Below are 14,227 nucleotides of genomic sequence, written 5' to 3'. Positions count from 1 at the left end.
CATATTTTCAGATAAATTCAGAAAAACCTACATTTTTGTGCTAACATTGTTTTCTAGTTTTGCAGGAATATTCAAGAAGAAGATTTTATTTTCTTATTTTATTTCAATTCAATGTAACATCAAATGTAATAATTTGGAATAAGATTTACATTTTTTGCTTAGAATAGGGCTGCATTGCATATAGTTTAATTTATGCAAATTTTAATATGTGATGTATGATTCATGCACATTATTTCAAATTCACTATGGTTTACACGAATGGCACGTGCACAAGCTCTTATGGAGTTTATAAACTCGGTGGGATTCGTATTTATGGTCATAGTCAGAATACGAAGAAAACCAAGATTTATGATCTTCGTATTAGCCACATTCAGCCTACACACTTAGGCTACCTTCAAAATGCACTGCATTTCTCAAAGTTTTAAAAGGATTTCCCAATTCCTCAATTGAAATCCCCTTTTCAAATTCATATTCATTCATTCATATCATTCAAATTGCATTATTTTCAAATTCATTTTCCAACTTCAATTTCAGAAAATTCAGTTTTCTCAAGAATTTCCAAGTCTTTCTCAGGATCGGGTTTTCTCAAAATCCTAAGTTTTCAAAAGAGATTTCAAGGCATTTCCTAAGTTCAACCAAGATTTTCCAATGTTTTAAAATTCTCAACTTTTAAAGTCTCAAGTTTTAAAAAAAAAAATCAATTTTCTCAGATTTCCCACTTTCCTAAGAACCCAGTTTCCTGAGAATCCATTTTTCATTTCAAAAGTCATTTCCAATGAATTTCTTAGATTTCTTCAGAATTCTCAAATCCATTTTCTTAGAAAAGAAATTCCAAATTTCAAAAATTGATTTTCCCCAAGATTCAAGTTTTACTAAGAATTCATTTTCCAATCAAATTTCTGATTTCCAATGAAATTCAATGATTTTCCCAGAGATTCCATTTCCAACACTTTTTCAATCATTTTCCAGCATATTTCAATTTTCCAAAGCAAACATCATGTTTCTCAAACTGCATCTTTTCAAAATTTCATAGCACAAGCCTGATTCTTTGTGCATTCTAAAAAAAATAGAGCATAATTTAGCTATTTGAGTCAAGTTAAAGCACATAATTGATCCTTAGTTCAATTACCCCTGGTAAAGGTGCCAGTAACGATTGAACCTCGTACCGACAGGCGGATCCCATTCCATGGAATTTTCCTGCAAATTTTCAAAACGGAGGCGAGTTAATTCTCAAAACAATTTTAAAACTTTGGTCGAGTTTGACTCGTGAAATTTGTTTCTCTCTCGCAAGGGAGGGGAAAAATTTTCCGATGATAACAGTTCAGCATAGTAGATTTGCTGGAAAACACTTAGACCGAGTTTTTTCTTTAAAAATATTTTAAAGCTTCAATAATTATAAAAAAATTAAAAAAAAAAAAAACTAAACACCTGTTGTAATTTGACGATCCAAGAATTCATTCCTATAAAATCAAGTATGTAGAACACATCTATATGATCAGATTTGAGAAAAAAAAATCCTTTAAAAACCCGGTATGATTGCGGTAAGGCACGGATTGAAGTAAATAGCTACCCCTTATATAGATGTATATAGTGATTAGTGAGGGACAGAGTGTTGGTAATGATAAAGAATTAACACAAAAAATGATTTAATTTCCATTGTATAGATAGTCACAAGATAAAAAAATGAACTTACATGAATTCATAAACGAGAAGATTTGATACTAACAAGTGTTTTCAAAGTACAAACAACCACTACCACCCAACTCATAATACAATATAACAGTGCTTGTGCAATTTGGTAGTTATATATACACACGCACTGAGAGAGAGGAAGGTTGTACTGGGGACAGTCCATAAAACACTAGCAATCGATTCCACACTGGCCAGTAGCAGGGGTGGTCTTGGTGAAAGGATCGATCCGCACCCACAGCAAGGAGAAGATAGAAGCAAGAAGTATAGCCCACACAATAACAATTGTTGGTGTGCGGTTCTGGCGACCCAACATACCTTTGAGGAAAGGGTAGAGATGCAAGATGACCCAGAGCGCAAAGAAGAGCCTCCCAAAGAGAGGACCCCATGACTGGTATCCGCTATTGATCGCATAAGAAACACCAGCAACGACACCCACCAAGTTTACAACGAGCACGGTGGTTGGCGGAATCAGAAGAGATGTCCACTTGAAAACATACAATTCAGAAAATTCACCATCCTCATCAGATGCCTTTGAAGTAACAGTGAAGTTTGTATCAATACCAGCAAGCACCTTCAACAATCCCTGGAAAACAGCAAAAAGATGTGCAGAAGTGCCCCCAATAACCCAGAATTGTTCATTCCTCCACCAGTCCTCAATCCCAACTCCACTCCATCGAAGTTCTAGAATGCCGGTTGCAGCAATGGAGATAAAGAGCAGAATGAACCACAAACTTGCATAGTTGCTAATCTGAAGAAGAAAATCAAATAATGAGAGTTTCAGTTTATGGCAATGAAATGCGAAAGAAATATCCATATGCAAAAAGATGGAATGCTACCACATACCTCAGGAATAATGAATTTTCCTGTCAGAAGACAAATAGCAGGGAGAACGCAATATGCAATCAGTGGTATAGACGTAAGAGGATACACAATGGTGTTGACATAAGCCAGCCTCTCCAACATCTTCAACCTGCCACTGTACCCGTACCAAATGGGGCAATGCCTGCTAAGAAGAATTTCAACCGAACCAAGAGCCCACCTCAGCACTTGGTTTAGACGATCGGAAAGGTTAATAGGTGCAGAACCTTTAAATGCAGGGCGTGGAGGCATGCAGTAGATCGACATCCATCCTCGGGCATGCATTTTAAATCCAGTCAAGATATCTTCTGTAACTGAGCCATAAATCCATCCAATCTGGCAGTAGTGTGAAAATCGGTTCTTTAGTTGCAAACACAGTGCAATAGAAAAACAAATTATATAATGACTAGAACACAAGATTTTACCTCTTTTCCCCATTCCGTCTTGTCCTCATAGCCACAGCTGATGACATGTATTGCTTCTTTCAGCAGTGAAGCTGGATTCGTTGAAGGGGGTATCCCACCATTTTCCATAAATGTAGATGCAATGAAAACTGGTGATTGCCCAAACCTCTTCTCTAGGCTTTTTTGCGACATAAGCAGAGATCTTTCATCATCGAAACCTGAAAATCAACAAATACTAAGTGTCCGCTATCTTCCTCCTACCCTTTTGAATAATTTCATGAATGCTCCTCAGATCTGAGGAATGTTAAATATCCCTCTAAATTTTTCACCATTATCTGATAGTTTAAACTCTGAACAACCCCTTATAGTTTTTTTACTTGGGTTGGGTTGACAATAGTCCACCCTTTTCAAAATGCTTGCTTACCCTCTAATAACGATAAAACCACTGCAATATCGTTAAATGATACAAATTATTCTCAGTAAAATAGTCAACTCAGACAACAGTTTTCTTTTTGGATTTGAGGCTCTTCTATGCCAATATAACATCTTGCTATGTAACCCTAAGACTATCTTTACCTTCTACACCTTCAATATCTTCCACGTTGAAAATAGGGATAGAGGATTCAGTCCTTTTAACTTGTCGCTTCTTATCGATGTACTTCTTGCTCTTGCTCTTTTTCCTCGAGCCACAGCAACTTTTGAAAACAATGTTTGGCTCTAAATCAGCTTCAGTCAAGACTGGATCATATCCGTACAAAGCTTGCCTGTTGAAGCAACACCCAGTACCCACATAAACTGGCCCTTGGATACCATCCAAGCCCTTCATGTTTATCTGCAATGATGCAAGGTAAGTGGCAATCATATTATCCCAAAGTAGGAATGATGGAATGCAAAATTAGAACGAATAAAACCGGTTACCAATTCATACATCAAAAAAGACTATGTTTCGATTGGCATATCGATCGTGCAAATCAATACCATCAAAACGCTGAGGAAACTGCACATAACATGTTTTCTTGCCCAGGGCAGGATCCATCATGAAGCACATTGCTTCTCGAAGTGCCTTACTATTGTTGAAATAGTGGTCACAATCGACATTCAGAAGATAGGCACCATTTGTTAGAACTGCAGACACCCGTATCTGCATAGAGGAAAAGCAAAACGAAAGATTAAATGGTGAGAAATTTAACAACAAAATCATCTGCATGAGCCAATAAATTGAACATGTAACATACCAATGCATTCATAGCACCAGCTTTCTTGTGATGTTGGAATCCCGGGCGTTTCTCACGAGAGACATAGACAAGTCGGGGTAGCTCATTTCCATCAGTATCAAGCCCTCCACTATGGCCCAAAAATACCTATTTTTTGAAAAATAAACATCATAAAGAGGCCTGATACAAAATACTGTTGAGATAGAGTAATTGTCAATACATGGCAGCATCTAAAAGTTGGCATGCAAGAACTATGACTGTCTATGTCACTTGGGTACGGGTGCGGGACACGGCAATTCCAAAAAATGTGGGTACGGGGACACGGCTAAATATATACTAAAAAATATATATTATATATCTAAAATATATACTGAAAATATATATTATATATCTAAAATAGATATTATATATTGAAAATATATAATATAATATAATAAAGGACACGGCATTTGCCGTGTCCAGGTACCAGTACCCGTGTCGACACGGGTACAGCACCCTAAGTGCCGTGTCCCAGTTACATAGATGACTGTCCTTCACCTAAAGGATCAATAGTGCTCAACAAGGAAGTGACTAATGTGCATCTTTCCAACCCAAGACTTACAGCCACCAAATGTTGAGCCATGTTCTTAACTGCATGGTGGTATTACTTTGATATTTTGTATAAACAAAAATACAAAATAGCCCCAGATTGAGTTACATGGGAGCATACAACATTTGCACTTCATGTACACATCACAGCTTAAAAGGATTTCCAGTACCTGAATCATGCCAGGATGATCTCTAGGATTGTTTCCAGGCCATGGGGTGCCATCCTGCATTGTCCAGCCTTCCTCAGGGGTCTTTTGTGCCTTGGAAACAAGAGCATTGATCCGCACTTTGAACTCTTCATACTCCCTCTGCAAAGATAAAGATTATGATCATACATGTTGCTGGGAATACTGAAACGTTATGACATATAAGAACCTCGTCTTTTTAGAGATCTTAAAGCTTGCCTTCATTGCCCTGCGCTCTTTCACAAATGATGGTTGTATCTTATCTTTCAAGTAATCTATCTTCTGCGCAAAATAAAACTCTGGAGCCCTAGGTTCAATATTGTACTTCTTGCAGAAGGGCACCCACTTCCTTGCAAACTCTGATGTCTCCGCAAGAGATTCAAACGTTAGCATTGCTGAACCATCATCAGAAACATAGCATGACACTTTATCGACAGGGTAATCAACAGCAAGGATGGAAAGTACAGTATTTGCTGTAATAAGAGGTGGCTCTTTCAGAGGATCCACTGTACTGACAAAGACGTCAATGGGAGCCAACTGTGATGGCTCCCCTTCTCTATCATATCTGTAGCACAAGTATATAGTAAGAGACATTGCAGATGCAGATGAGAGTTTTTCAAATGACAGAACCAACAAACAAAGAAGAGGATGACAACAAACCTCAATGCAAGCCTGTCAAGGTAAGTTTCACGGTTAATGGGGAACCATTTTGGAAACTGATCAAGAAGCCAAGATAGTGCAAACCAAATCTCACAAATTACAGAAGTCAACCACAATGGATATGCATCAGAAACTGGGTGGCTCACACGGTATTGAAGGAAAAATCCCAAGATAATCAGACGAAGTACAATTACAACTCTGTAAGGAGTCAAATGAGAAGGAGGAATGGGCACAATTCTGCTTAAAGGTTGTCGAGCAACATCAGCCCTGCCACGCAAGGAATCAACATGTGAGTATTATGTATGCTCTCATTCTTGGTTCTAACATAGTTCATTCATAAAAACTAGAGAATACATTTGCAGATCCTCGCCATTTGAACCAGTTCCTTCAATATCTCCTTTTCCACCATCAGTATATCTACTGGTCATTTGCATCATATTTTTCTCCTGTTTAATTTTCCAACCTTCAACACGTTCCTTCCAGTCAACACTCCCCAGCCCATAAGAATTTAGGTCCTTGGAAGGATCGACAGTTCTCACTGGTACTATATAATTAATCAGTAACATAGTCAGCAATAGCTGATAAAAAATGAACACTTCGCATTAAAATTATATAGAGCAAATCGTGTTAATACCAGGAAGACTAGGATCAGTGTAATGAGCACGCTTCTCGGCAGAACCTAGCGGACCTGAATGTTGGGTTGCCATAGAACGATGTTCAGGAGTTGCATCAGGTAGTTCTCCAGAAACCTAGCATCACATCATTAAGTATATGTTAACAGGAAATAACTAGTGTTTGCAATAAAACAGAAAAGGGAAAATTAGACAAATGTAATGATGATTTTTTCCACTGTACAACATGGAGGGATTTTAACAGAAAAGATACTATAAACAAAAGGAATCTGTAACTAGAGGCCGTAAAAGCAACATAGCACCTTGCCAAAATGTAGTTTGTTACATAATAGTATCACACATCTTATACATTCTTTCGCACCCACAAAGTATATTGATCCACTCATCAAAACTTCATCAGACACGGTTTTAACCTTGAGGTAAACAGTCTGAGTACTGCTTTCATCAAAGTCTGCATATCAGAAGTTGTGGAATAAGATACAGAGCTAGCTTCTCTACAGCATAGTACTCTGCTACTTCAGCCACTACAGCAGCTTCATACATGTCTATGTTGGACTGTTATAGGCCAACATTTCCTTTTCTTTTTTTCCAGATAACTGAAGTTTCACCACCCTATATAAACTGTCACCTAGTCTTTAGCTACATCAGCCAATCTATTCTTCAGCTACTTGTGTCGTTACAATGTGTGTTAGGTTGACCTCAAACTGCACAGAAGCGTGGATGAACCTTGCGCAGATTTTGGTAGGATCTGTTATAGATTTCCGTTCTCTGACCAGGTAGGTCGAAGCATGCTTTTGTTGCAGAGTCTGCAGAAGGTTTAACAGACTCAACTGTTATTTTGCCACTTCTACTCAACAAAGTCTCAATGCTAGATCAATACCGGCTGAATTTGAGGAGCATATCCGATTATTGCTGCATAAGTTCATACGGATTTAGTGCTTAAGGGCTATTTTAGTATCTCCACACCCATGAAGAGCAATATGTACTTTATGGGGATCAAGTTACACTTGATTAATAATATCAAGCATACTAGCAAAGAGGCCTTACTATCTGTGAAGGACTATTACTTTCTACATATTTTAACTATGTCAGCCACTCTACGTACTACCTAATACTCATCTACTTTAGACCATAAAGCAAGAGTATTAGATTAAGATTTAGCTATGTTAATTTCATACATGAATCTTATGAACATTTTTGGCAGGATGATGCCACATTTGTTGAGAGACTACCAGTTCTTCTGGAAATTGCGTTACTAGCATAATTTTCCTCTTGCTTCTGTTATTGATCTGCTGACTGCATAGCTGCAACTTTGAATTCCTGCTCCTCGATTGCAGGCTTTATTTTTCTATTGTTGCAGAACTACAGATGGATACTGCTTCAGCTTTTGCTTTCAGTGTCTCCTTGACATCCTTGATTAACGGCAATTTTAGCAGTAATAAGCCTTCACAAATATTTACTTTCTTCCTCAAAAGTTTTCATCATAGTCATCAAAAATGCGCCTCGAGGCGCAAATAGCGCACCTTGCCTTGAGGCGCAGGTAAATAGCCCAACAAAGAAAAAAATGAAGAAAAAGGAAAAAAAAGAAAGAAAAGAAAGAAAGAAATGGAAGAAAGGAAGGAAGGAAAGAAAGAAAAGAAACAAAAGAAAGAAAAGAAAAGAAAAGAAAAGAAACAAAAGAAATGGAAGGAAGGAAGGAAAGAAAGAAAAGAAAGAAAAAAATGGAAGGAAGGAAGGAAAGAAAGAAAAGGAAGGAAGGAAGAAAGAAAAAGAAAGAAAGAAAACTATTTATATTTGCAATTTTCTGTAGAAGAAGAAGAAAAAATGTTAATTTCGCTATTTATTTGCAATTTTCTGTTTCTTATTGATTGTTACCTCATCAATAAAGCATTTCTATTATTTATTTATATTTATAGATATTTTTAAAGGTTTTTTAAAGTTAAAGAAAAAAAAATTCTGAGGCTTACCCCTTATGCCTCGCTTCAGTTTTTGGCGAAGCACTACACTATGCCACAATGAATTTCACAACATTGATTTAGTGAAATGAGTTCTTTGAAGATATGTAAAAATAGGAAGCAGTCAAAAACAATGCATCAGTAGAGTAAAAAGGAACAGCCAAAATGAGGTATTCAATAACATCAATGTGCACTTACAAAGTGCTGGATGGAAAAGTGAATGAAGATTCACTAAAATGAGAATCACTTGTACACATAAAAATTCTTTCACTGTGTAGTGATGCACAAACCTGTCAAAGTAAATTCATTGAAAAACACAACACAAGATAAAGCATGAACTATTAGAGATAATATAAAACTATAACACCAGAATAAAATTGATGTGTCACAATTTGTGGAACATGAGAAAATAAAATGTCTCAGGCTTCCAAAGTACTTAATAACTTTTACGCAGACTGAAGAACTACAAGTGCATCATTAAACAGATTTAAGTCCATAAGTTTAATATACATGGATTTTTAAGTAAAAAAAGCACACGTATATCATGTGTATTTTAAAGATTATGTGCATGTGAATAAACATGTGCCACGGGAATGTACAAGCAACAATTAGCAAATACCGGCTGCCCATTGGTAAGAAGGGGAATTGGCCGCTGTGACTCCTGTCTAGAGGAAGTTGCCAAATCATCTTCCCCCTGTCCATACATCTGCCATTGTTGCCGTGGTTTAGCATTTCCATTAGCATAGTTGAATTCATTCTCAAGATCATCAACATCATCCTCATCTTCATCTCCCTCAACTCGAGGACTCCCTGGCAATAAAACATCACTCTGTCAAATATAGACAAATCATAGCAAACTTAATAATATTAAAATTGGAGAAAATGATTATGAAAAAGCAAATACCAAGATACCTTTGTGCCTCTTGTATCTGGTTTTGCACTGTGGGCAGGATCTGTTTCCATCTTTCCTCTCATATTCATAACAAGGAAGGCAAACAGGGAAGGCACACTCATTGCAAGCAACAAAAGTATCTCCTTTAGCTGTTACACCAACAGTATCTCCACATATCTGACAAACTTGGGCACTCAAATGTTTAAGGGGTTTAGGCTGCAGTCACCATAAAGAAACATGTGAGGTGAACAGCAACCAAAAATTAAGGAACAATGAAACAATAATTCCATAATCAAAATTACAAATATGCGTTTTTCACTACATCCACCATGTGGATTCAAAAAGTATATCATGAAATCAGATACTCATAGTTCAAACTAGGAAAAGTTGTATACATGATGGATACCATTGAAGTTCAAATTAACTACTGTTGGTACGACACAATTTATCAAAATATAAGCACCAAAGAACAGAAGATGCTACACTGGTACAACCAATTTGGGTGATCCTACATGTAGAAGGCTCCACATGTCTGGTAGGAGCAGCTAGTGCACGTCACCTTGTGTTGGGACGTTGCAAGTTCAAATCCCAATGGTATCGTTGCATAACTGGTAGGATCTGCCTAACCCCGGCTTGCCTTTCAAAAAAAAAAATTGGGTGATCCTACATGTAGAAGATAACACGAAACTAAAAAGAAGTTATGAAGTGTGAGCAGAAAACCTAAATCTGCCTGATTTAAGTATTAAAAATCCAGCTATTTCCGGGATCTTTGAAAACAGAATCCTTGATTCATAAACGACATAATAAAAGCGAAATCGACCATGGGTACTCGGTAAAGAATCAAAAAAAATTAAAATGGGTATTCAAGAGTGAATCATAAGCCATCATGCTCAACATCTAGAACGCATCTGCAGTCAGCAAAAGGCACAGGACAGCTCCAAAAATAAGGGGGTAAGCATTAGCATTTACACACCACATCCTGAAACTGACACAATCGTACAAGACACACCAATTTCAGACACTAGAGACACAGAAAAAAACGAAAAAAATCAGCACAAAACTTAACTTGCAAGAGATCACGAGAAACTAAACTGAGCAAATACCGATCAAAATTCATGCAGAAGAAAGCCCTCATCCAATAACAACAAGCACAAACAATCAGATCTATACATTTTAGAGAGAGAAAACCAATGGAACGGCTGAAGAAGGAAAAGAGAGAGATATACCCCATTCTCCGATTCATGGCGTATCATGACGAATTCGTTTCTGTTGCGAGAACCAGCAACCATTCCAGCATTGGCCTCCATGGATCCCTAACCGGTGAGGAAAAAGAAAATCTTTTGGTAGATTTAAAGAAAAGAAGAAGAAATCTATCAAAAAGTTAGAGAGAGGTCTCAGTTTATCAAGAGCAAGAGATCGCCTCCTGCATTAGAACAGATCTTCCTCTTCTCCCCAAAACATGAGAAGTGATGGGCGTCTCTCCGCCTCCCTCTCTCTCTCTCTCTCTGAATGGCTCTCACTGCTTTCACCCTCTTTTCTTCACTGTATTTTATTGTCTTTGTGTGCCGGACGCCACCGACAATAATAGCGCCTTTTACCGGCTAAACCGGTCACACCGAATTCACTGTCGAGTCTCTCAACTCGGCTGTCTCCGTCGGTGATCTATTTTACTGACCAGAACAGGGTTAGTTATCGTCCTTGTTCTTCTTTTTCCTCTCAAGTGTGGCCCTTTTTATTTTGTTTTCTTCCGTGGGAGCATGGGCTGGGGCTGATCAGTTGCCTGTGAGTCGGGATCTGCAATTTAACAGGGTCGGGAGGCGCTACCCAACTTAGATTCTTGATTGGTTAGGAGAAAAAAAATCAGATAGTTGGATCTGATGCAAATTCGTTGTCTGATTTACAAGAGCTAACCAAACTACGAACTATTGCTATCAAATTATCTAAAAAAAATTAGAAAAGATAGAAAATAACTAAAATTTGTAGGGAATTAACAAAAACAATAAATTAACTGAATTAAAGAATAATTGATTCCAAATCTCCAACATAAGCTGCTTAACTAAATGGATCTTTCATTTATATATAGATAAGGGTTTCCCGATCCTAATTAAGCCAAATTAAATTCGATAAACTTTTGAATAAGATAATCTCTTAAATGCATTTAACTTTCTATTTGAGTATGGATCATTCATGTGGAACCAATATCTAAATATAAATTTGAAAAATAAAAATCCAAATAAGAATAGGATCTCATGACCTGAATTATGCTCCTGCATCATTCTCTTTGGGTTAAAGAAGACTCGCCCACAAGTCTGAATTTAGCTTATGTTTCTTCTAGTCTCACTAGATTTCTAAGAACTGTTGCAATCTCCAGTAATTGTGGATCTATTAAACACTAATCCAGAGAAACAGATGATGGCAGGATCCGTTTTATAGAAGATTCAAATAGAAAGAACATTTAGACCTTGTTGCTCCTTGGTGGCTGGCGCAAAACAATTCCGAATGGATCCACTTAGAGTATATGGGACAAACTCAAAAGATACATTTGATGTAACAATTGGACCCAAATAAGTTTAATTGGACCAAATTGTACCACAACTAGATTTAGATATTGGGTAGGTTTTATAATAGGACCAGTTAAGAGTTCAATTTTGTTAAAGTTAGTTTGGGTTGGGTTTGGACCTGGGTCAAATGCCAAGGTTATGTTATTTAAGTGGGTTGGTTCCAAGGGGTTTTGGGTCGAATATGGATTAAAAATATGGTTAGAGGGGTTAATAAAATGGCAAAATCAGTTTTGCAACCCTAAACTGGTTACAAAAGTTGGTGTATACAAGTGCTGGAAAAAGAAAGGAGCTTTAATGGGAGCCCGGATCAGGCGCCATCACATGGCACCTTTGAGTGCCTTTGCACCCGACTGCCCATCATCTGCCTTTGGGTCCCACAACTGTCAGTGACGAAGTGGAGCGGCACAGTCAAAGTGTGCCATGTGATGGCACCTGACTCCCTTAATGGATAGAACCAATTCTGTGAATCAAAGGTACATTCCAACGAGGATGGGATGAGGGCTTGAAGATTGTGAACCGAAGCTGTTGGAAACTGACCCGGTTTGGGTGGGTCCCTCCTCGCCCATGATGTAAAAGAGGGGGAGCTGGTGAGGGTTAGGGTTAAGCTTTGCATCCCACTTACCCTCTCTCAGCGGCATCCATGTTGGCTGATCGGAAGAGTCGCTGGCCAATAGTAAGAGGTGACATCAGCGAGAGTTGGTCAGTAGCAACCCACTCACCGGGATCTGGCCAACGACATGTGGGTTTTTAGGGTGCAAAATGGGAGGAGGGGAGAGGGAAAATGAAGGAGACTGCAGTGGGGAATGGACATCTGTAAACACCTCAAATTTTTCAGATTCATTCCAGACATTCTTTTTTTCATATGCCAAACCCCAGCAGAGCAGTGTAGAGTCTCACCCCTAGGTTTACCCTAGTTTAGAGGTCAGTTTGTCCTGTTTTGACAATAAAATTATCATTTTACCCCTCAGTCACATTTAGCTTTTTCGTCTGTCCGACTTAACCAAGCTCATGATATGTTTAGAAGAGTTGGAATAGCAGTCATTTTAGCTTTCTCGAGCTCACAATGAGCAATGTCAGTCCATTTAAGCTAAAATTAGTTCATTTCAGACGAAATAAGCTTATTTTAGCTCAAATTTTAGCCAGACTGTCCCCGAGTCAACCAAATCCAGTAGATCTTATCCCCAGGAGCCTAACATGAGTGCATCAAGAGTTTGAATAGTCCACTTCCAGTTCAAAATCACTTTTTACACACTCGGACCCTCGTTCTAGCTCATTTGAGCTCAAATTTAGTCCAAATTGAGCTAACCCCAACTGGTTGAGCTAGTGTTCTAGCTCTGGATTTAGTTCATCTGAGTATAACTAGCTTCGGATTTAGTTCATTCCAAACCAGTCTTATTCAAATTAGTTCAAACCAGTCCAGTACCGTGTTTCTGCCCCTGCAGGGCAAAAATAAAAAATAAAAATTACTCGGGACACTGTTTCTAACAATTTTTGAACTTGGGCAAGCCTTAAATTTGAACTTGAATCAATTCTTTTATCTACTATCTCATCAATATTCGAGATCCAAACCATTTCAGTTTGGATAGTAGATCCAATGCTGGATCTGATGTCCAAATTTTATCCCAGACCTGGATTTCTCATCTGATTCATTCTATGATCCATATCCAGAGTCTAATTTATTCATTCAACCTAGAATATCCCATCGGATATTCAGGATCCAATTAAACATTTTGGATCTATTTCAGTTTGGATCTACCTTCTGATCCATTCAGAAGGTTAATTGAATCGATTTTTGAACTCATAATCATCTAACATCTGAGATTCAATTCCACTTCTTGGATTCTGATCTATATCCAAGATCTAATTTTATTCTCTGAGCTAGATCCAAGATTCAAGTCCAAAGATCCCAATTTTTATTATAAATTTGAGGGTTTTCCCTTTTCGATTCTTTAAAAATCCATATTCAGGGTTCGATTCCATTTTAAACCAAATTTCCTTCAAATCGAGATCTAGATTCAATCTTTTTCAAAACCTCGAATCCAGATCCTCTTCAAAAATTCAATTTTTATCCTAATTTCAAAATCAATTCTTGAATTTCAAATTCAAAATCCATCATTTTGCAAAAATCTTTTGAAAAATCTCCTTGATCCAATTTATAATTCAATTTGGATTTTGAAATATCAAAATGGATCCAAATCCAATTTCAAAATCTAATTTTTATTCAAAATCAATTTGGGGGTTTCAAATTTAAAATCAAAATCCAATTTTTATCCTCAATTTCAAAAATAATCTTTGAATTTAAGAATCCAAATCAGTATTTTTGCAAAAATTCTCAAAATTCAATCTGGATCTGGTTTTTGCCCAATTTGGGTTTCATGTAAAAATACAAAATCATCTTTTAAAATAAAATCTTTTGAATTTCTTTTATTAAATGCATTCATCATAAAATTGCATCATTTCCTTATTCTCATTTTCAAATTATCTCAAATTTCAAAATATTCTAAGTGATTTTCGAAACTTATTTTCAAAAATTTATTTTCAAAAATTTATTTTCAAAATAAACATAAATTTATTTTCAAAATCCTA

General features: G+C 37.1%; 1 protein-coding gene across 2 annotated transcripts; it reads right to left on the bottom strand.

Annotated features, from left to right (window-relative positions):
* Positions 1–1,633: 1,633 nt before the first annotated feature.
* Positions 1,634–10,622, bottom strand: LOC149829923 (putative cellulose synthase A catalytic subunit 1 [UDP-forming]). Of its 2 annotated transcripts, none has more exons than XM_090016167.1 (14): positions 10,307–10,622; positions 9,101–9,296; positions 8,808–8,998; positions 6,236–6,350; positions 5,956–6,145; positions 5,602–5,868; positions 5,161–5,506; positions 4,927–5,064; positions 4,190–4,315; positions 3,883–4,095; positions 3,531–3,786; positions 2,976–3,172; positions 2,536–2,886; positions 1,634–2,440 (listed from the first exon to the last, which is right to left on the bottom strand). In XM_090016167.1, exons 1-14 carry the CDS (start codon positions 10,385–10,387, stop codon positions 1,862–1,864), a joined length of 3,246 nt encoding a protein of 1,081 aa, XP_089872293.1. In that variant the 5' UTR covers positions 10,388–10,622; the 3' UTR covers positions 1,634–1,861. The 2 variants fall into 2 exon arrangements, with proteins under 2 accessions (XP_089872293.1, XP_089872294.1); XM_090016168.1 differs by having other exon boundaries at positions 5,956–6,139; positions 10,307–10,613.
* Between the last annotated feature and the right edge of the window lie 3,605 nt (positions 10,623–14,227).

The sequence above is a fragment of the Nuphar pumila genome, chromosome 8, assembly GCF_984573655.1.
Source record: "Nuphar pumila chromosome 8, dmNupPumi1.hap1.1, whole genome shotgun sequence".
Taxonomy (NCBI): domain Eukaryota; kingdom Viridiplantae; phylum Streptophyta; class Magnoliopsida; order Nymphaeales; family Nymphaeaceae; genus Nuphar; species Nuphar pumila.
Note: the sequence above shows the minus strand (reverse complement) of the source record. Positions and strands in the feature narration are given on the sequence as shown.